This window comes from Aristolochia californica, unplaced genomic scaffold (assembly GCF_029961685.1).
Source record: "Aristolochia californica isolate CCGP_79_NKW_82.1479 unplaced genomic scaffold, dmAriCali1.0.hap1 SCAF_1, whole genome shotgun sequence".
Classification (NCBI taxonomy): Eukaryota; Viridiplantae; Streptophyta; class Magnoliopsida; order Piperales; family Aristolochiaceae; genus Aristolochia; species Aristolochia californica.
In genome coordinates this window covers 57,122,755-57,141,875 of record NW_027181770.1, presented here as the reverse complement: position 1 = coordinate 57,141,875, position 19,121 = coordinate 57,122,755, and the positions used below count along the sequence as shown (strand labels likewise).

Below are 19,121 nucleotides of genomic sequence, written 5' to 3'. Positions count from 1 at the left end.
ATTGAAATTTGATAAAGTTTTTAAGCCATTTAATATATGAACTATCATCTTCATCTATGGGTAGAGCTATCATCTTCATCTATGGGTAGAGCTGGTTTAGTCAAATATAAAGATGAATACAAAGATATAAAATCATGGTTATAAAAGTCATAAACAGACATTCTATGTAAAAAAGCCCAAACATGGATTTCTTAAGAAGGATACCTTCAGTATACAAAATTTATAATCCAATAGAGAGAGAGAAAGAGAACAACGAATTGGAAACGCTAGTTTGCTGTTTGAGTGGAGTCGGTGTGCTGCAGTGCAAGGAGAAACTGATACTGATAGAGAAGGAGATAGAAGTGACGTTCGATCGTCTGAATGGAGAAATAAGGGAGAAAAGTGATGGAACGGTAGAGAGAGCGAAAGAACAAGAAAACGATATCCAAGAGGGAGAATCGGGCTATCGAGGTGATGTCGATATTCAACGAAGGAGAGAGAAAGGGATTCAGTGAGTTGGCGGAGGCAAGGGCATAGGCAAGGAGAGAAACAAGAATTGGAACTAGAAAGAGAAAAATGAAATAGGGTGGATCGAGAGGGCTGAGGGAGACGCTGGCCTTCCACTCCAGATTTGGTATACCTGAGCTAAACCGAGTCAACGATCACCATCTAAGCAATCATTGCCCTAACGTGGATTATCGAACAAGTGTCGTGGATCTAAAGCGACTCATCCGCTCTTAGTTCGGCATTTGGTAGGCTGTAACGACGTTTGTCCTTGGATCTGATCGCCGCGAGTCGGAAGAATACGGCGGCGACACGTTGTGGTTGATTGAGAGATGAGAGGTGGAAGACTTAATTATCCAGCAGGTTTTTGATCGGATTCTTGGCAAAACCCCTCCCAAAAAAAAACGGTGACAGGTTGGCATTGAAGCCACCTGTTAAGGAAAGCCACGCGTTTTGGCGTCACAGCTTGCAGAGGGAGGGAGGGAGGCTTACCAAAAAGCTCACAAAGCCACCTCTTTTCCTTACGTAGCTGCTGCATTACCGATCACGGAACAAAAATCCCACGAAGGCCGAAACAGAAAACCTTTTCCTTTTTTCCTTTGGTTTTTTGGGTTTCTGTCTGTCTCTCTCGGTCTCTCTCTCTTGCTCTGGGTGTTTGGGTCTCTTTCTTTGTTCGCTGCTTCTTCCTTTGCCCTGGAGGGGTCATGGGAGAGGGGCCAAGGAGGCGAGCGCTTTCGTTTCTTCTGTTTATTGCCTGCATCTGGCTTTCTGTTGCATTGTCGCGCTCGCAGGGTACGACTTCCTCGCCTGACGATGTCGCCGTCATGCGGAAATTGGCGACGCTGCTGAGTCCGCCGGGATGGTCGGCTCAAGGTGACCCGTGTAAACCGGCGTGGCGTTTTGTGAACTGCGAGGACGGCCGGGTGGTGTCTATTAATTTGGCCTCGAAGGGACTCACTGGTTCTCTTCCGGGAGATCTGAACAAACTGTCTAATCTCAGAGTATTACAGCTCCAGCGGAATGCTATCAAGGGCCCCTTGCCTAGTCTCGCGAAATTGAGCAATCTGCAGGAGCTTTATCTTGACGGCAACCATTTTACCTTCATTCCGCCTGATTTCTTCTCCGGCCTCACCAGTCTTCAGTCCTTGAGTCTCGATGACAACAGTTTTGCTCCGTGGACGATTCCGAACGATCTGACGCAGTCGACCAACCTCGCTGATTTCTCTGCTTCTAATGCCAGCATCAGCGGCTCCATTCCAAGCTTCTTAGGCGAGTTGCCCAATTTGCAGTCTTTGCGGCTCTCTTACAACAATTTGACGGGTGAGCTTCCGGCTTCCTTTGCCTCGTCCAACATTCAATCTCTTATTCTAAATAACCAGTTATCCGCCACGAAGCTCGCGGGTAGCCTCGATGTTCTCTCGTCCATGACACAAATCACCCAGGTATGGCTTCACGCCAACTCATTCACGGGTCCGATTCCGGATCTGTCAAAATGCGATTCACTTTTCGATCTCCAACTCCGCGATAACGTCTTGACTGGGGTTGTATCTTCGGTCTTTTCTCTCGGGAGCTTGAAAAACATTTCTCTGGGGAACAACTTGTTGCAGGGGCCTTTCCCCACTTTTGCTGATGGAATTAAGGTCGATGCGGACAGAATGACCAATAATAAATTCTGTAACCCTAAGCCCGGTCCCTGCGATCCCAGGGTTATGGTTCTATTATCTGTTGCTCAAGGGTTTGGATACCCGGCAAAGCTTGCTACTGCATGGGAAGGCAATGATCCATGCAATAGTTGGACCTTCGTTTCTTGCGATCCTAAAGGTAACATCATTGGGCTGACTCTTGGGAAACAGAATTTGAGCGGGACCATCTCACCAGACATTGCAAACATAACAACACTCACGAGGTTGTTTTTGAACGATAATAGTCTTACTGGTCCTGTTCCGGACAGCTTGACGCATTTAACTCGTTTGCAAACACTGGATGCTTCCAATAATAATCTTAGTGGCAGAATACCTGCGTTTGAAGATCATGTCTCTTTGAACTTATCTGGTAACCCTTTAATTGGAAAGGAACTGCCATCAGGTGGAGGTGGTTCAGGTTCTGGTGCCACCAATGGGGATGTCTTACCAGATGGATCTGGAAACAAAACCTCTTCCTTTGCCACCAAATGGATAATTATGATAGTTATCATAGCAGTGTTTGTTGTGGTTGTGGTTTCTATACTAATTTATGTTAGGAAACGCATGAAATCTAGAGGTGATCAAAGTCCTCTAATCAAGCCCAGAGTAGGGAAAATTGAAGTGGCAAGCTCAAATGGAAATGGTGCACTAATAAGCGAACCAACTAGCCATGGAAGCAGTGGCCATACTGATGTCCAAGTAGTTGAATCCGGAAGAATGATCTTTTCAATTCATGTCCTTCGAAGGGTGACGAACAACTTCAGTGAAGATTATGTTGTGGGAAGAGGTGGATTTGGTGTAGTTTACAAAGGTGTACTTCAGGATGGAACCCAGATTGCTATAAAGAGAATGGAATCGTCAGTAGTGAGTTCGAAGGGGCTGACAGAGTTTCAGTCTGAAATTGATGTTCTTACTAAGGTGAGGCATCGCCATTTGGTGTCTCTCACAGGTCACTGTGCTGAAGCAAATGAGAGGCTACTAGTTTATGAGTACATGCCTCAGGGGACCTTGGGACAACATCTTTTTGAGTGGAGAGAGCTTGGATATGAACCTCTGACTTGGAAACAGCGAATCACTATAGCTCTGGATGTTGCTAGAGGAGTTGAGTATCTACACAGTCTAGCACAGACGTGCTTTATACATCGGGATTTAAAGCCCTCAAATATATTGTTGACTGATGACATGAGAGGGAAGGTTTCTGATTTTGGTCTGGTTAAGCTTGCTCCAGATGGGAAGTTTTCTGTAGAGACTAGGTTGGCAGGAACATTTGGGTATCTTGCACCTGAGTATTGTGGTAAGTAGTTTTACTCATTTTGAGACCAACCTTTATAGATTTCTTTGCATATGTTTATTTTGATGAATCTCTGCTGATTGCTGTCTTCAAAATTTTGAGTTCATTTTCTCTAGGTTCTGCATTACAGTATTCCCCTTTCCTTTCCTCCCTATTGATTGTTGATGAGCAAAGAAGTCAAGTATTTACTGAACCTTTCATTTGCATATGTACATTTAATTTAAGGGCCATTTCGTTTTTTTCTTTTTTCTGGAAATTCTATCTGTAGATCTTTTGAATTGCTATAATATATAACAAACTGTGGCATTATTGCTTTTTCTCCAGGTTCTAATTAATTGGTTAGAAGTTCTAGATTACCTAGTTATTTATCTTCCAAAAATGCTGTTGCCCTTCATATCTTTTTCATGGAGAACCTGAAATATAGGAGAATGGGGTGCTATATAGTTGTCTGATGAATGTATTTCTGTTTCGGTTCTGAAAATGTTTAAGTCAACTTGTGCGCCATCTTTGTAGGAAGTCATATTGGACTTACAAATTTGTTTTATACTGCAGCTACCGGAAGGGTGACCACTAAAGCAGATGTTTACTCGTTTGGTGTCATACTCATGGAAATAATTGCTGGCAGAAAAGTGCTAGATGAGTCCCAACCCGATGAGAGAACCCATTTGGTGACTTGGTTGCGAAGGGTTATGATTAACAAGGAAAACATGCTTAAGGCCTTGGATCCAAGTCTTAATCCGGATGAAGAAACCTTTGCAAGTATATGCACGGTGGCAGAGCTTGCTGGTCACTGCACTGCTCGTGACCCTTTCCAGAGACCTGACATGGGCCACGCAGTTAACACCTTGGCACCTCTAGTTGAACAGTGGAGACCTACTAGTCCTGCTCATGAGGATGATGATGGGGGTTCTTCCAGTTTCCACATGAGTCTTTCCCAGGCAGTGGAGAGATGGCAAGCTAATGAAGGCACTTCTCTGACAGGTGATTTGCTCTACAGTCGAGCTGGGAACTCCCAAACTTCAATGGAGCCATCAGCATTTCCACACTCATTTGCCTCAAATAATGCTAGGTGAAGTGGGAGCGAGACGAAAGAACACAATAAAATTACGAAGACGCAACACTACGGTGGGCTTCTAATCATGTGGGAATTCCGCTTCTCAAGTCGAATTTGGAAGATGATGGAAGAGCACAAGTGTTTCTTGACTTTTATCAGCTTCTCTCCTGTTTTGAATTGGTTGTGGTCTTGTGTTTCAAATCTGGAGGCATGGGTTTTCATTCTTTAATTAGGCACATTCCAAGGGAAAGTGAAGGTAGAAATGGAAAGTACAGCAAGCTTGATTTGTAGTTTATCTGTAAGACTGATTGCAAGATCTATAAGCTCATTTCTTTATGATACATTTCAGTTTGGTTTTACTCAATTGTTGTTTCTCAGTATAAACTGTTATCAGGCTGGATCATGGTGGTGGGTAGTTGATCCTCACTTCTCTCATCTTTAATTTATTCCTGATAATGTCTAAAGTGGGATTCTCTCCTTTAGGCCAGCCGGATTTAGCTGCATGGATTATGGAAAGGGGATGACAGAGATATAAGATGCTCTCATGGGGAGATAAAGAAAGAGAAAAAAACTGAAAAGAAAAGTAGATGGCATGTGATCTGATGAGAAGCACTTGTCAAAGCATTTGTTAAAAGGGGGACAATGTGTTACAGTCAGTGTCATGGATGTTAAGTAATTGTATTTGTTTTTGGGTTTTTTGGACTTTAAGCAATCTGACACATATGGAAACGTTACACCCACCCTTGGCTGATTCTTGACATTGAATAACATTGTTGATTTGTTGTAAAAGGAGGGTGAACATGGGTAGGGCCCTTGAATGATTCTGACAAAGCTTTGGTGGCTCATAGTTGCAGGCCACTATCTCCTTGCTTGAAATCAACAATATGGGGCTCTAGTTGGCACAACTCATATACTCATTCATTCACATGTTATTAATAATTAATTATATTTGTAAGAACTTTTTGTTCATGTTCATTTGAAATTTATATATCAGAAAAAAAAAGTTTAAAATGTTTTTCTTAGAATGCACATCTAAGAAACTTATTACATGGAAAATTTTAGAAATTTCCAAGGAAAATTAAATAGACATGTTAGTGCATTTTTTAGGAAAATAAATAGAAATTAATAATAATAATTCTCATACATTACCATATTTATTCGATAATTAACATAAAATGTCAAATACAAAATTGTCCTGAAAAATTACCTTGTATTGAGAGTATTACAATATTAATTGTTAAATACTTATTTAAAAATTTTTCCTATGGTTTTCTGATCCATTTTGGTTGAAAAAATTATATGATTTTCTTGGTAAGAATTTCTAAATAGAAAAATGTCTAAGAAATATGAGGCACTAATGGTCACGGGAAATGTATTTTTACTATAAATGTCTTTTGGAACATTATAATAAGCTTATTTCATTTATAAGAAAAAATATATCTTTGTAAACATGGTTTGCAAATAAATTTAAACACATTAGAGGATTACATATAAATTTGCAGGCTTTTGTAAGTGGTGTGACCTGTACTCGGTACAGTCTATACTGAAGAGCGAGCAAAGCCGGTGAGGCAGCCGCCGGTTGCGCGATGAGATGAACAGCGTCGGACTGGAGCTCCGAAGGCGAAACGGGGAAGAAAGTGGTCGAAGCGAAAAAATTCCTGAGCGTGAGGAAGACGAGGAAGAAGACGAGGAGAACGAGAAGGGCTTAGAGGCATGGGAGAGAGCTTACGCTGACGAGCGATCATGGGAATCGCTGCAGGAAGACGAGTATGGTCTCCTCAGACCCGTCGATAGTGCCAGTCTCCACCACGCCCAGTACCGCCGCCGCGTACAGTCGTATTCTTCTACTGTCAGGATCCAGAAAGGTCTTATTCGGTATCTTTACGTCGTCATCGATCTTTCGAGGGTTGGTCTCCTTATACATCAATGTAGCCATTCTTTTTTGTCTCTTTAGTAAATCTTCTTTTTTAGTGGAAGTATCATTTGATTAATTTATCTTAGCTAGAAAACTTTTAAATAAGGACTTTGGGATCAACTGAGAGTCTAGTCGGCGATACGTTTTTGGGGGTGGGGATTTAGTGATTTCGATGGAGGCTTCATAAATAGTGAAACATTTGATGTTTGTCACGATATGTTATATATGTCCTGATACATTTGATGTTAGTTTAGAACGATTAATGTGGTGTTAGAAATGATACATTGCTGATGTTTGTGTCCTCTTCCTCCTGGCTGGGCAATTGAGTTTTTTTTTGTTTTTTTTTGAACTGTTTATCATAAACTCTCTTACCACATCCCTCTCATGTTTCCTGTGGATGGGTATTTCATTTGCTTCAGTTAACAACAGGTAAACTAAGAAGTTCTAATTTGGTCCATGCAGGCAGCTGCCGAAACGGATTTCCGGCCAACTCGGAGAGCTGTAGTAGCAAAACATGTTGAGATATTTGTTAGAGAGTTCTTTGATCAGAACCCACTTAGTCACATTGGTCTGGCAATCATAAAAGATGGTGTGGCTCATTGCTTAACTGACCTAGGTACCAGTCCTGATTCACATATAAAGGCTTTGCTTGGAAAACTGGAGTGTTCAGGTGATGCTTCCTTACAAAACGCCCTTGATCTGGTTCATGGCTACCTCTGCCAAATTCCAACATATGGTCACCGGGAAGTTTTAATCTTATATTCTGCACTCAGTACCTGTGACCCAGGGGATATAATGGAGACAATTCAAAAATGTAAAAAAGCGAAAATAAGGTGTTCTGTTATTGGCCTATCAGCTGAAATTTACATATGTAAGCATCTGTGCGAGCAGACGGGGGGTGTATATTCTGTGGTATTGGAAGAGGTGAGTCCTTTTTATGGATTTTTGCTGCTTGAGTGTGATTTATTGGTTCTTTTACATGAGCTGTCCATTTGTATGGTACTTGTTAGATAGCTTAAACTTTTTTCATACTTGGGTTCCTTTACCCAATGTCAAATACATTTCAGGAAATTGTCTTTTCTTTTGGCAGTTGCATCTTAAAGAGCTGCTGCTAGAGCATGCACCTCCACCGCCAGCAATAGCGGAATTTGCTGCTGCCAATTTGATTAAGATGGGATTCCCTCAAAGGGGAAGCGAGAGTGCCGTCTCAATATGTTCATGTCATCAAACAGCTAAAGTTGGTGGAGTGTACACTTGTCCGAGATGTAAAGCACGTGTTTGTGAACTTCCTACAGAGTGTCGTACATGTGGTCTGACACTTGTATCATCTCCCCATTTAGCAAGATCCTACCATCATCTATTTCCTATTGATCCATTCATTGAAGTACCTCAGAGTTATGTAAATCACAAATTGTCCAAAGTTTGTTTTGGTTGCCAGCAAAGTCTTCTAAAACCTGGTATGTATCTAGTGAAGATATTATAAATTATATAGTTTAGAATTTTTGTCTCGAGAGTCATCCATATATTGTGATTAGATTCTGTGAGTTGAAAATGTCATGCTGTTATCTCCATAGCTTGAGGCTGTTAAATTTTTTCTCACTATTCTAGAAAAAGAAAAAAGACAGTAATGAAAAACATATAAGCTTCCTTTCATAAGCAGAGAAACACATCAATGGTGCAGCAAAGCTTCTGAACATTTATGACATTATTTTTTATTATTTTTTTATTTTGAAGAAGATGTATGAATTAGTTCAAAAACAAGTATTTACATGTGAAACCCAATCCTTGAATTAAATTAGGATTTCGTCCTTTCTGAAAAACGAAATTTCAAGTATGATTTCAGCTTCTCTATTTTGTTTTGTTTTCTTCTTTATTGATTTATTTTTTTGTAATGTTGTCATTGCAGCACATTCAAAAAAAAGAAAAAGAAAAGAAAAATAATTACCAAAAATATGTTTTGAAGTGTGAATTTAAAATTACCGAAAAAAAAAACTTAATAAAAGCCTATACATGACATGGTTGTCTTTATCACCCTTGCACAGGGTGATAAGCAGACCCCTTTGAGTGATTCTGACCAATAAAGCATCAAGGCACATGTAATTCATATATTAGTTTTGGAGCCGGTGATTTTATTTGGTCCCTAGGCATCCTGCATTACATGCTCTCTAGTAGGAAACTGAAAGGTGCATTGAACTTTAGAGAGCTAACCAACGGCCTTTATTAACAAGTAATTATTGCTCTCTAACCAACGGCCTTTATTAGCAAGTAATTATTACTCTCTAACCAACGGCCTTTATTAACAAGTAATTATTGTTCTCTTTTCTTAATGTAGAGTGTGAACTAGTATTTAAAATGCAAAATGATCCCTTTTCAAATTGCTGTACCAAATTTGTCAAAAATTAAAGTTAAGCTATATATAATATATATTAATAACGAGTGTAGTTAGGAAGTAATGATTGTCATGATTTGCATTTTGTGTTGTTTAATGGTTTCTCAAAAAGTAACTATTCAGATACTTTAAATTGATGCTGACTTGAAGTGTGTTGATGAAACTGTGGATTCCCCATCTTTATACTATTTCTTTTCTTAGGTTTTGTTCATGTCTTTGTACTTTCTTTCTTTTTGAGTATTGCAATTCAATTACACTTCCACATAATGATGTGTGAAGTTGGGTCCAAGGCTTATCCCAAAATGACTAGTCATCATAGGAAACCTCTTTCCCAACAAACTCAACATATTTGTTCTCATTAATCCATGTGGGACTATTCTTAATACTCTCCTTCACGTGTAGGCCCTCTGGGCTCTTACATGTGGATAATTTGGGTGAAGGCCCACATACGAGTTCTTATTTTGATACCATGTGAAGTTGGATCACAGACACAGACACATACACACACAGGCACACATTAGTAAGTCTAATCACTGCTGCCACTCCATAGGATGATGCTTTGAAGGTGTTTTGGATCAAATAATCTCCACAACATAGGGTTTGAAGATGTTTATTCATCCATTAATCTTAGGGAGAGAGGGGTTTTATGGATTTATTAATCCTTGGATTCATGAGAATTTTGTGCATCCTATGGATTTTAAAAGCTAAAGGTTGGTGAAAAGGATGTCCAAAATTTTGAGTTAGTGAGATAAATGATCTCGTACATATGGATTTGCAGAAAAAATAATTGTAGAAAAAAAATTATCTTTGTTATAAAAAATACAGCTATTTTAACTTGTAACTGATAAAAACTATGTGTTTAAGTTTATAAATTATTTTAAGAAGTTTAATTTTGAGTAAAATACTTTTTAAAAGCACTAAATATTAAAAGCTTTACACAAACTAAAGCCAAAGCTAATAAAGATAAGCAATGCTAAACTATAATTACTCTATTTAATCAGTTAATCTAAGTTTTAGAATTATTTTATACTTGAATCTTCTTAGTTTGCACTTAATTTAAACTCAAGTTAGTTAGATAAAATTAACATTAGTTAATAAGGTAAACTAGAATTATCATCTAAGCAATAAAAATTTTTTTAAGATAAGATGGATTATTTTAAAGTATAAATAAGTATTAAATAGTAAACTAAACAGAAGTTAAACTCAAATCTAAAAAATAAAAAAATGAAATATTAACTTGAAAAAGTAAACAGGGCCTCTCCGTCCCGGGGCAAAAGAAAAGGCAGGAAGGCCCTGGGTCTGTGCAGAAAAAAATGGGGCAAGTACTTCCCATCTCTGTAAAAATCATAAAGAGGAAGGGGAGGGGGAGACCTCTGGTCCTTGGCCTTGCCCTTTTTTTGGTTTACAGACAGGGAAAAACGCCAACCATCCTCCCTTTCTGTTTCTAGGGAATGAGGGGAGGGAGGAGGACCTCTCTTCCTCTTGGGATGTGAGAACTGCAGAACGAAGTTGGAGAGGGTCTCTCTTGATGGAGAAATCTTCTGCTTTTATTTCAAAGCCTGACATCTAGAGGTCTGACTTTCTTTTTGGGCTTTTTGGCAAATTTGTAGATAGATACCTGTCCAGGCTTGTTGAAGTTAGGGTAAAATTTACCTTACCTTTGACTTTTTCAAATCTGACCAAAGTCCAAAGATTTCCAGACTTCAGACTTTGCACACCCCTACCCAACCACTCCTCTCCCACCAATATCAACTATGATGTACATCTATATATATTTATATGGAGCAAAATTTACAGCAGTGTGAACCGTCGAGCGCAATTAGAGAAATCAATAGGTGATGTCATCAAATGAAGGTTTGTAATTTAGGTTTCAACAGTTGAGGATTGAGGCCACAGCTTAGTCTTATTGTTGTGGCATTAGGTTCTGTTGTACCAGGGGAGTCTTTGAGGCAACTTTTAAGAAGTGAAGTTAGGAATATGGAAACTTTTGTTTCAAGTGGGAGAATCATCATTAATGGATAAGTTTGAGAAGTGAGTAGAACTGAAATGTGATTGCAACACTTTGTAGACAAGATGGATATATTAGAGAAGCAAGCAGAACTGAAATGTGAGCATAAGAATACAGCTGGAACTTACTGCTGTACAACTTTTTTTTATTTTTGCAGTTGAAAATAGAAGTTTTTTCCTTCTCTTGTCTGGTGAAAAAACTTGCACTTCCAGCATAGCATGTCTTGAGTACACGTAGCAGTAGAATGCCTTTCTTTTTAAGTTTAGAAAAAAAGTCTTGTTTAGATGAGAGCACAATAAGTCCTCAGAATCAGGCTTATAATGTGTGAATTAGACTTAGTCGGACCTTTAGTAATGATCTTCTTATCCATGTTTGGTGTCAATGGTTTCAATGCTTTATATACTTTTAGTTACTTGACAAAAATTAAACTGACTTTCCACTTGTTTAATCCATTCCTTTCAGGAACCAATTCTATCATCCGTGTTGAATGTCCAAAGTGCAAGCAACACTTCTGCCTTTTTTGTGACATCTATATTCATGAGAGTCTGCACAATTGCCCAGGCTGCGAGAGCATCAGGGATTCAAAGCTTGAGAATAAACAGTGACTGCTACTGTATTCTTTTGGTTTCTGTACCAAAGCAAGGTTTACGAGATGAAGACCCATTGTCTTATTAACGGTTCTGGCTCAATACTTGGACCCGCTGGCTGGTCATTATTACTGAAGGAGAATACGTCGTTCATAATGATCATGCTGCAGGATGCTTATACGTCTACGATTATAAAGTCTTCAGAATAGTCAGCCATAATTGCCAAAAGAAGTAAAGAGTTCGTTTTTGTTTTTCTCTTGCTAATGTTTGAGATATTGGATTAGTGCCTTCAGAAAGAATCCATCAAACAGGTGAAACTACATCTCTTCTATCATTGTATATCTTTCTCAGGAAAGTCATGAATGGAATAGGGATTGCTCTGTTTCATGCTCAATCTGGAAGATGTTTCGTTCTCCTGAGAATTTGAGACATCTTCCAAATGGAGATGTTTTGATGAGATGTATACCCTTGTATCTTACAGTTTTTTCAGCATTTTCTTCTGTATAATGCCCCCATCCGTCGCTTGAAACCTTTCTCACTTCACTCCTACAATAAGAGCAGTTTATCCGTTGGTCACTTCTTATATTTTAAATTAGGGTTACACATCCGATCTAATGTGAGTCAGATTTTAACTCAAATACTATTGGGACTCGGATTGGATCGGATTAATTACAATTTTTTTTCACCCAAAGATCTTGCGAAGCAATTGGGTAACTTCAAAATCTACATGTGATACATTTTTATGCAAATCGGATCAGGTGTGGATTGGATTAGTTCATATTGCTGATTATAATGAATATCTTTTTTTTTTTATATTTGTAACTTAATTGTAATAGACAAATTTGGGTAAAAGGAGATGATTCCATCCATAAGATTTTGAGCACTTCAATAGAGAATTAAAATGAAGACTTGAGACATAAAAGACTAAAAGGAATCAAACAGTTGACACTTTCAATTGAAAAACTGAAAACTACCCCTATAAACAACAAGTTATAAATTAAAAAGAGTCGAGCCTTTTAGTAGGAGAGCTAAAGGGTGTCTGACCCTTCAAAAAAGTGAGTTTTGAAAATGAAAAAAGCCGCCTCCTCTCAAGGTTTATCAGTAGCCATTGGAATTGATAAAGTTACTCACCCAACTAAAAATAACAGACTTGTAGGAGAGTTACCACAAGTTGCCACAAAAAAGAAAAGTTTTTGCCTTTTAGGTCGGTGAAAAGGTCTTAAAGTTGAGAATATTTTTGGAGAGGACAGATGCTTGCTCTGAAAGACCTGTAGGACAAAGTTCAAACTATTACTCTTATGAGTAGATAAAGATTTCAGTACTTTCAACTTCTTGATCACCTCAATCAAAGAATTTGCTAGAAAAGGATGGCAATCTTCTTCCGTTTTAAGGTCCTCAGGTAGGCAACATCATTTTTTTTTTAACACTTTTAGATGTTGTACAGGCAATAAGGGAAGCACTTCTTATTTTATTACAAGTTTCAAATGTGCATTTATTACAATTTTTAGATTACTGTTAGATTCCAAGATGGACACAAACTGTTCACAGCTTTTTATCCTATGAAGATGCATTTAGAAAAGAACATTAGTTATTATACATTCTGGTAATATCATCTCTGTATTTGCTCACCACTTTGTCCCTCCGTACTTTCATGGTTGGAGTCATGAGACCATTCTCCACCTGCAACTCAATACATACGATCTCTTAAGCACAATACCTAACAGTTTTTATTTTATGATTTTATAAGGAAAGAGATTACCGTAAAAGGCTCATCCACTATCAAGATCGGGCCAATCTGAAAAGTACACTCTCTGGTCCTGAAGAAAGTAAAAGAGGTTGATGAACAAAATCTCAGTTATGGTAAGGCTGTTAAGATACAAATATCGAGATATAGTTCGTTCTTTGAGAAATTTTTATTTTTAAGAAAGAAAAGTCAATGTAGTTGGTAATTAGTATAAAAACGCTAAGAAATTAGACTTAGCCTCGTTATTGTCACTGAAGTTCCTATCTGAAATGGAAAAGTGTGTTGAAGAGAATTTGATTTGGTAGGAAGAACTATCTTTTATTGAAGAATAAACAGCTCTACTAAGAAGTTTTACTTTCAACAAAAAGAAAAAAGAAACAGCTGTCATACAAGATATGAGGATTCTATAACTAACAAAAACAGACCTTAATCTATGAATACAAGAAGTTTCTATTATATCACCAATTTCTGACCAACAACAATGCTCCATGTCAGTGGTTGAATATTTGCTAGTTAGTTATGGGCTTATTAGTTGAAAAAAGGCCTATTTACAACTAACAATTTTGAGATAGACGTGGCCCAACTTCTATATTGTATAAGATCAAATAGAGATTTTGGTCTATATCAGTTAGATGGCCTGTCAGTATGTTCTCTGTGTCTCCCAGGTTGTATGTTTTAAGCCCAGAAATGAGGTGCAGTCTTGGTAGATAAAAGCCCCAACCATTCTGTAGTTTACACAAGTGCTCCATATTTCAAGCTAGTTACTCAAGCGTGACACTTCGCTACTCTCCCCCGTTGACCTTAGGTTGACTCCTTTGTTGATTTTGATGATAATAAAACTTAACAGAACTAACAACTTTACCTTCAAGAGAAAACACCTCTCAAGGTCTAAAGCTTCAAAATGATCAAGCTTACACAAGACCTCAAGCAACATAGAAGGACATCTCTTGAAAAAGTACCCATGAAGAAGAAGACAACAAGAATAGAATAAGTGTCAATGATGTATATCAAAACTCAGTCAAAAATGTAAGAAAGCTATCTTAACTCCTTTCTTTAAAGTACAATGGTATACATGGAGCTTTAGGACATGCATGACATATACACATGTTTAGGAACATCATATACATCCTCTAGAACATGTTAGAGCACTTAGATTAATTCATTTCCATACTTTAAAAGTCAAACTGGCATTCGAATGATCGATCATCCAGAAGTGTGTAGGCCAAGATTATACAACATAATCGATCAACCATAATTGATTGATCGATCATCTAGAACAAGGCCGTATCATGCTATAAAGCATGATCGATAAATATTGTCTAGGCAAACAAATTTACATGGAATGATTGATCATCCCACACGATTCATCGATCAAACAAAATCTTGCCAATCAGGGACAAAAAGCATGATCGATCACAGGAAGTTCATTGATGGTTCATACTTGCATTGCACAGCTAGAGAGAATTCTGATTGATTGATCATCTCTTGGTAATGATTGGTTTAACTTAACTTTTTTGGAACAACGGTAACTTGTTGATCGATCAGTCTATCGATCAATAAGTCACATCCTAATAGAAAAAGAGCCGTTATGATCGATTGATCGATCAATCAACATACTGATTTTTTCAAATGGGCAAAAAAGGGCTAGTTCGGCTTGGAAAAGTTATAAATACCCCACAAAACCACACAGAGAAGTTAATGAGTATTTATTGGCAAAATCTTGAAGCCTTTATTCTCAAATCTTGCAATACTTCTCAAAAGTGTTTTTTTAGTGAAAGAGTGTTACACAATTGCATTGCCATTCCTCTTTCCTCCACCTATTCCTTGCATTTCATTCTAGACAAGCTCCAACACACTCTACTTTGTGCTGAAAAGAAGTGGAAGCTTTGACCTCTCAAGGAGAAGGTACTCTCCAAGTATTTGGGTGTAAATTTTCCTTTCTTTCATTTTTATTTGTGAAAGGCTCATCTAGATTATGAATTCATATATTACAATGAAGGATCGTGGTCTATTATAGGTGTCCAAGAGGTTCACCCATCACACTTCCACACATTCTTTAGTCAACACGCACCTACCACACCTACCCTATTTCGACACCTACCACACTCGCAGATTTTAACACTCTTGTTCTCTTGTAATTACACGCATGCCACTCTTCTAACCAAATTACATATAATCCTGTTTTTTCTTACAAAATGACATAGTTCTTCAACAAATGGTAGGATCCTGAAGGAGAAACCCTTGTCCTCCCTCTTTGTTTCTATAAATTGAAAAAGGGGAGGCCAAACCATCTCCGTCTTTGTTCCTACAAAAAAGAAGAGGGAGGTTGGGGCCTTCTGCTCCAATGATGTGCAGGGGGGGGTTCAGGTATTGGTGCTCAAGGCAAGTCAAAAGGGGCCTCCCCTCCCCTCAACTCACTTTTGACATTGGAAGGGAGGGAAGGTGGTTCCCCTACCTTTCTTTAAAAGTTGCTACTAATAAACTTAAACTTACATTGTTTCAAAAAAAAAAAAAAACTTAAACTTTTAATTGGTTGACTCAATTAAAAAAAGAAGCTTACAGTTGCCAATTATAGTCATAAAAATAATCAAAAAGGGTAAAATTAAATATCTTCTAAATCCAAGAAGATGATAGTAAAATATGATTTTGTGAAGGGGTGAGAATAATTTCACATTTTTTAGAAAGGAAACTAACTAACCCTATGAAGGAAAAATTGTCTGCCCTCTAGAACAACAGCTAAAAAAACTACTCAAATTCAGGAACGTCAAGATGTTAAGATTGAGCTCATTCTATCCTAAAATTACTAGGCACCTAGGAGGCCTATTTCTCGATTTTACAAACCTACAACTCTTAACGTTTATCTATGAGAAATTATTCCAACTAATACTACCCCTTACGTTTAGGCTTAGACAGGCCTAAGACGTAGACATACAGACGGGATACAAACTCAATGAGGCATAAACTGGCCCAGCAGGCTTTGATACCATATTAAGATTGAATCCGATTCTATTCCAAATTAACTAACCACTTAGGAGGACTATTGCTCAATTTTATAAAACAAAACTTTTCTTAACACTTATCGATGTGGGACTTTTCGATAAACAAAATAAATGAGTGGCACGTAGTAGGGAGCACTATCGACCTACCTACCCAAGTTGTAGAAGCTTGAACACAAAAAGCTATTCCAGAAAATCCAGACCAAAGAAATCTCTCCTCAAGAAGTTTCTTTTCTCTGCAGCTTGTACACATCCTCACTGCAGTTTACATGCAAGATTCATTTGTTTTTATTTATTCCGGATTGGGTTTTTATGATACATATGCCGAGGGTAGATAAACTATTCAAGACAGAAAAACTGTAAAGTTTGAAGTCTTGATCTATTTCTACAAAGTAATTTGTATCCAATCTCTTAGTTGATAGGATTTAGTAATCAGATTGTTAGTATGCTTCATATTTAAGTCAGACTCTAAGCTAAAGTTGTTTTTCTCATTTAAATGAGCTTCTAAGTCAAAATATGCATACCATGTCTTAAGCTCCTCACGTAACAAACTGGTCATCATTTCCTTGCTAACTTCAAAGCCATTGATAGTGGGAGTTGACATTTTCACAGCAAATAAAAGTTCCTCTTTATTTGGAAAAATTAGGGCACCAAGACGCCTTTGATCCTGTTGACAAAAATTCAATTTGATTTCTAAACTACATTAACTGTGGACAAGTCTAGCAGTCATTTCAACGTAAAATGGAACTTCTCTGTTTCACCTGGCCAATGACAACAATTTGTTGAATTAGACTACTCCGTAATGCAGCTTCCTCAAGTTCTATCGGTTCAGCATTTTCCCCTAGAAGTTCCATCAAAACTAATCAATGAGGTACTGCAGAGTAACTTACAGAAAGCTAAATAAAATAAAGATACATGACAATACAACAGATCTATGATGGATCTGAGTCAAATATTATCAGCAATGAGCCTCTCCAGCTAATACTACGGCAATCCAAATACCTGGCTCAGCAAGTATTGGATAATTACCTACATGCATGTGCCAGTGTTCTGTGAGTTTTTTTTTTTTTTGAAAAATGGTGCATATATTGAAAACAAAGAAGAAGATTACAAACCTAATGTTGGGGGCCTGACTCCACAACAAAGTGTTGGAGAGAGATACCTGCCTTGGCCTAGGAATCTGCCAAGTGATTAGTGGATTGTGGAATATGACTCCACTTACAGTTTAAAGAAGAAAATAAATTACATATCTCTTTGAACATATCCCAGTGACGCCATGGGGGATGGCCGTGGTTTGCACACGAATTGATGACCACTTTTGAGTTGCCTTTAATATAAAGGGGAGGAGAAAGGTTGCTAGAGAAGATTTTGAGCCCGTGTAAGAGACCCGAGAGCTCTGCCGTAGTAGAATTTGAGATGCCGAGGGGGCCAGCATAGGAGAAGAGGAGATCACCCTTTTCATCATGGATGACACCACCGAACCCTGCTGGGCCCAAGAAGCCAAGAGCACTTCCATCAAAATTGAGCTTCAAGAACCCTGAGGGGAGGAGGGGCCCAAATTGCCATAGTAGGATGGCGAGGGGCAGCGATAGATTGCCAGTTACTCCTAAAGTTTGTACCACCAAGGTTGCTGAATTCTTTTTTATTTAATAGCCAGACAGAAACTTGGTTAGAAATTTGCTGAGTCATATCTTCAACAGAGGAGATTTTGAATTTGAATTTTTTCTTATTTCGTTCTTTCCAGAGTGCCCAGATAATATGACCCACACAACAAGATATTAGCATTTTACCTAGCTTTGGAAGGTTTGAGTTAATGACAGAGAGGACTGTGTCTGTTAAGTTCCCGGATGCATAGTATTGCAGAACAATTTTGTTTAAAAGGGACGTCCAGACTAAGTGGGTGAATTGACATGACAGAAGAATATGGGTTGCCGTTTCTGGAGTATTTTGCAGAAAGGGCAGAGAGGGTCTAAGATAGGGGTGCCCCTATGGATCAAGGAATCAGAGGTGAGGATTTTGTTTCTACAAGCAGACCATATGAAGACTTTGGCACGTGGAGGGGCGGGTAAGGAGGTCCCATACATAGGCAATAGGGCGCTTTGGGAGAGTTGAGGAGAGGTGGTTTAAGAATTTGTTGACGGAAGATGTGGAGAACATACCTTTTGGACAGGGAGTCCAAATTAGAGTGTCACCTGAGGTGTTTGGCTGTCTGGTTGGGAGGTGGTGAAGGAGTTCGAATGCATTAGTGAGATGTCTTCTGAGATTTAAATTCCAATCCCCATTTTCTGACCAGATGTCAGAAAAGAGAGCCTCCGAGTTACCTGAGAGGCCAGATATTTCTGGAAAACTAATGTTGAGTTGAGATTGGCCAATCCACTAGTCCTACCAGAATTTGGTTAATCCTCCATTTCCAATGTAACATTTTGTTGCCACTTTGAAGTTGGGAAGGAGCCGAACGATTTTTTTCCAGACAGGTGAGAGAGAGTAGATTCTCCCTCCTTCTGTCCACCAGCCATAATGAATATTTGCTTTTTCTGCTACAAAGGCTCTCCAAATCAAGTTTGGCTGCATATTAAATTTCCATATCCACTTAAGAAGAAGAGCAGAGTTTGTGTTGTTGATGTTTTGGATTCCCAATCCACCCAACAGTTTAGGTTTGCACACTTCCTCCCATTTGATTAGATGATATTTTTTTTCACCATTCGGGCCACCCCAAAGGAAACGCCTTTTTAGAATGTCAATTCTGTTTCTAATAGATGCAGGGCAGTGGAACATAGACAAAAAAAATAGGTGGGTATACCCTGCAAACATGATTTGATTAGAACTAACTTGCCTGCTTTAGATAAGAATTTCCCCCGCTAGGTGGCGAGTCGCCCTTCCAGATGCTCAATGACAGGGTGCCAACAAGCTTGAGGGGAGACGGGGAGTCAGAGGCAATTCCAGATAGGATCCAATAGATGATTCTATGTTGC

At 38.5% G+C, this 19,121-nt stretch overlaps 3 protein-coding genes across 7 annotated transcripts in view; 2 read left to right on the top strand and 1 right to left on the bottom strand.

Moving 5' to 3' along the window:
- Window positions 1–252: 252 nt before the first annotated feature.
- Window positions 253–4,874, top strand: LOC137952324 (receptor-like kinase TMK4). Its single transcript, XM_068799463.1, has 2 exons — window positions 253–3,459; window positions 4,009–4,874. The coding sequence occupies exons 1-2, from the start codon at window positions 1,188–1,190 to the stop codon at window positions 4,527–4,529; spliced, it is 2,793 nt and encodes a 930-aa protein (XP_068655564.1). The 5' UTR covers window positions 253–1,187; the 3' UTR covers window positions 4,530–4,874.
- A 1,153-nt stretch (window positions 4,875–6,027) lies between these two features.
- LOC137952306 (general transcription factor IIH subunit 2-like) lies at window positions 6,028–11,803 on the top strand. 3 transcript variants are annotated; one of them, XM_068799438.1, is made up of 4 exons: window positions 6,028–6,416; window positions 6,888–7,349; window positions 7,516–7,882; window positions 11,285–11,803. In XM_068799438.1, the coding sequence occupies exons 1-4, from the start codon at window positions 6,102–6,104 to the stop codon at window positions 11,425–11,427; spliced, it is 1,287 nt and encodes a 428-aa protein (XP_068655539.1). In that variant the 5' UTR covers window positions 6,028–6,101; the 3' UTR covers window positions 11,428–11,803. The 3 variants fall into 3 exon arrangements, with proteins under 3 accessions (XP_068655539.1, XP_068655554.1, XP_068655546.1); XM_068799453.1 differs by having other exon boundaries at window positions 6,202–6,375; XM_068799445.1 differs by having other exon boundaries at window positions 6,202–6,438.
- A 561-nt stretch (window positions 11,804–12,364) lies between these two features.
- The window catches only part of LOC137952278 (probable acyl-activating enzyme 16, chloroplastic), a 54,397-nt gene continuing 47,640 nt past the window's right edge, over window positions 12,365–19,121 (bottom strand). The window contains exons 16-20 of one of the 3 annotated variants that reach the window (XM_068799399.1): window positions 16,911–16,990; window positions 16,674–16,816; window positions 13,169–13,226; window positions 13,039–13,089; window positions 12,365–12,677 (exon numbers count right to left, since the gene is read on the bottom strand). In XM_068799399.1, coding sequence (XP_068655500.1) covers window positions 12,537–12,677; window positions 13,039–13,089; window positions 13,169–13,226; window positions 16,674–16,816; window positions 16,911–16,990 — 473 coding nt within the window. In that variant the 3' untranslated portion in view covers window positions 12,365–12,536. Of the gene's footprint in view, window positions 12,678–12,856; window positions 13,090–13,168; window positions 13,227–16,673; window positions 16,817–16,910; window positions 16,991–19,121 lie in introns of those variants that run through there. The other 2 variants (XM_068799407.1, XM_068799415.1) reach the window with 2 other exon arrangements.

Coding starts and splice junctions, on each gene's coding strand:
- LOC137952324 (XM_068799463.1), top strand. CDS start 1,188: ATGGGAGAGGGGCCAAGGAGGCGAGCGCTTTCGTTTCTTCTGTTTATT. Junction 3,460..4,008: donor TCTTGCACCTGAGTATTGTG/GTAAGTAGTTTT, acceptor TTTATACTGCAG/CTACCGGAAGGGTGACCACT.
- LOC137952306 (XM_068799438.1), top strand. CDS start 6,102: ATGAACAGCGTCGGACTGGAGCTCCGAAGGCGAAACGGGGAAGAAAGT. Junction 7,350..7,515: donor ATTCTGTGGTATTGGAAGAG/GTGAGTCCTTTT, acceptor TTCTTTTGGCAG/TTGCATCTTAAAGAGCTGCT. Junction 7,883..11,284: donor GCAAAGTCTTCTAAAACCTG/GTATGTATCTAG, acceptor CATTCCTTTCAG/GAACCAATTCTATCATCCGT.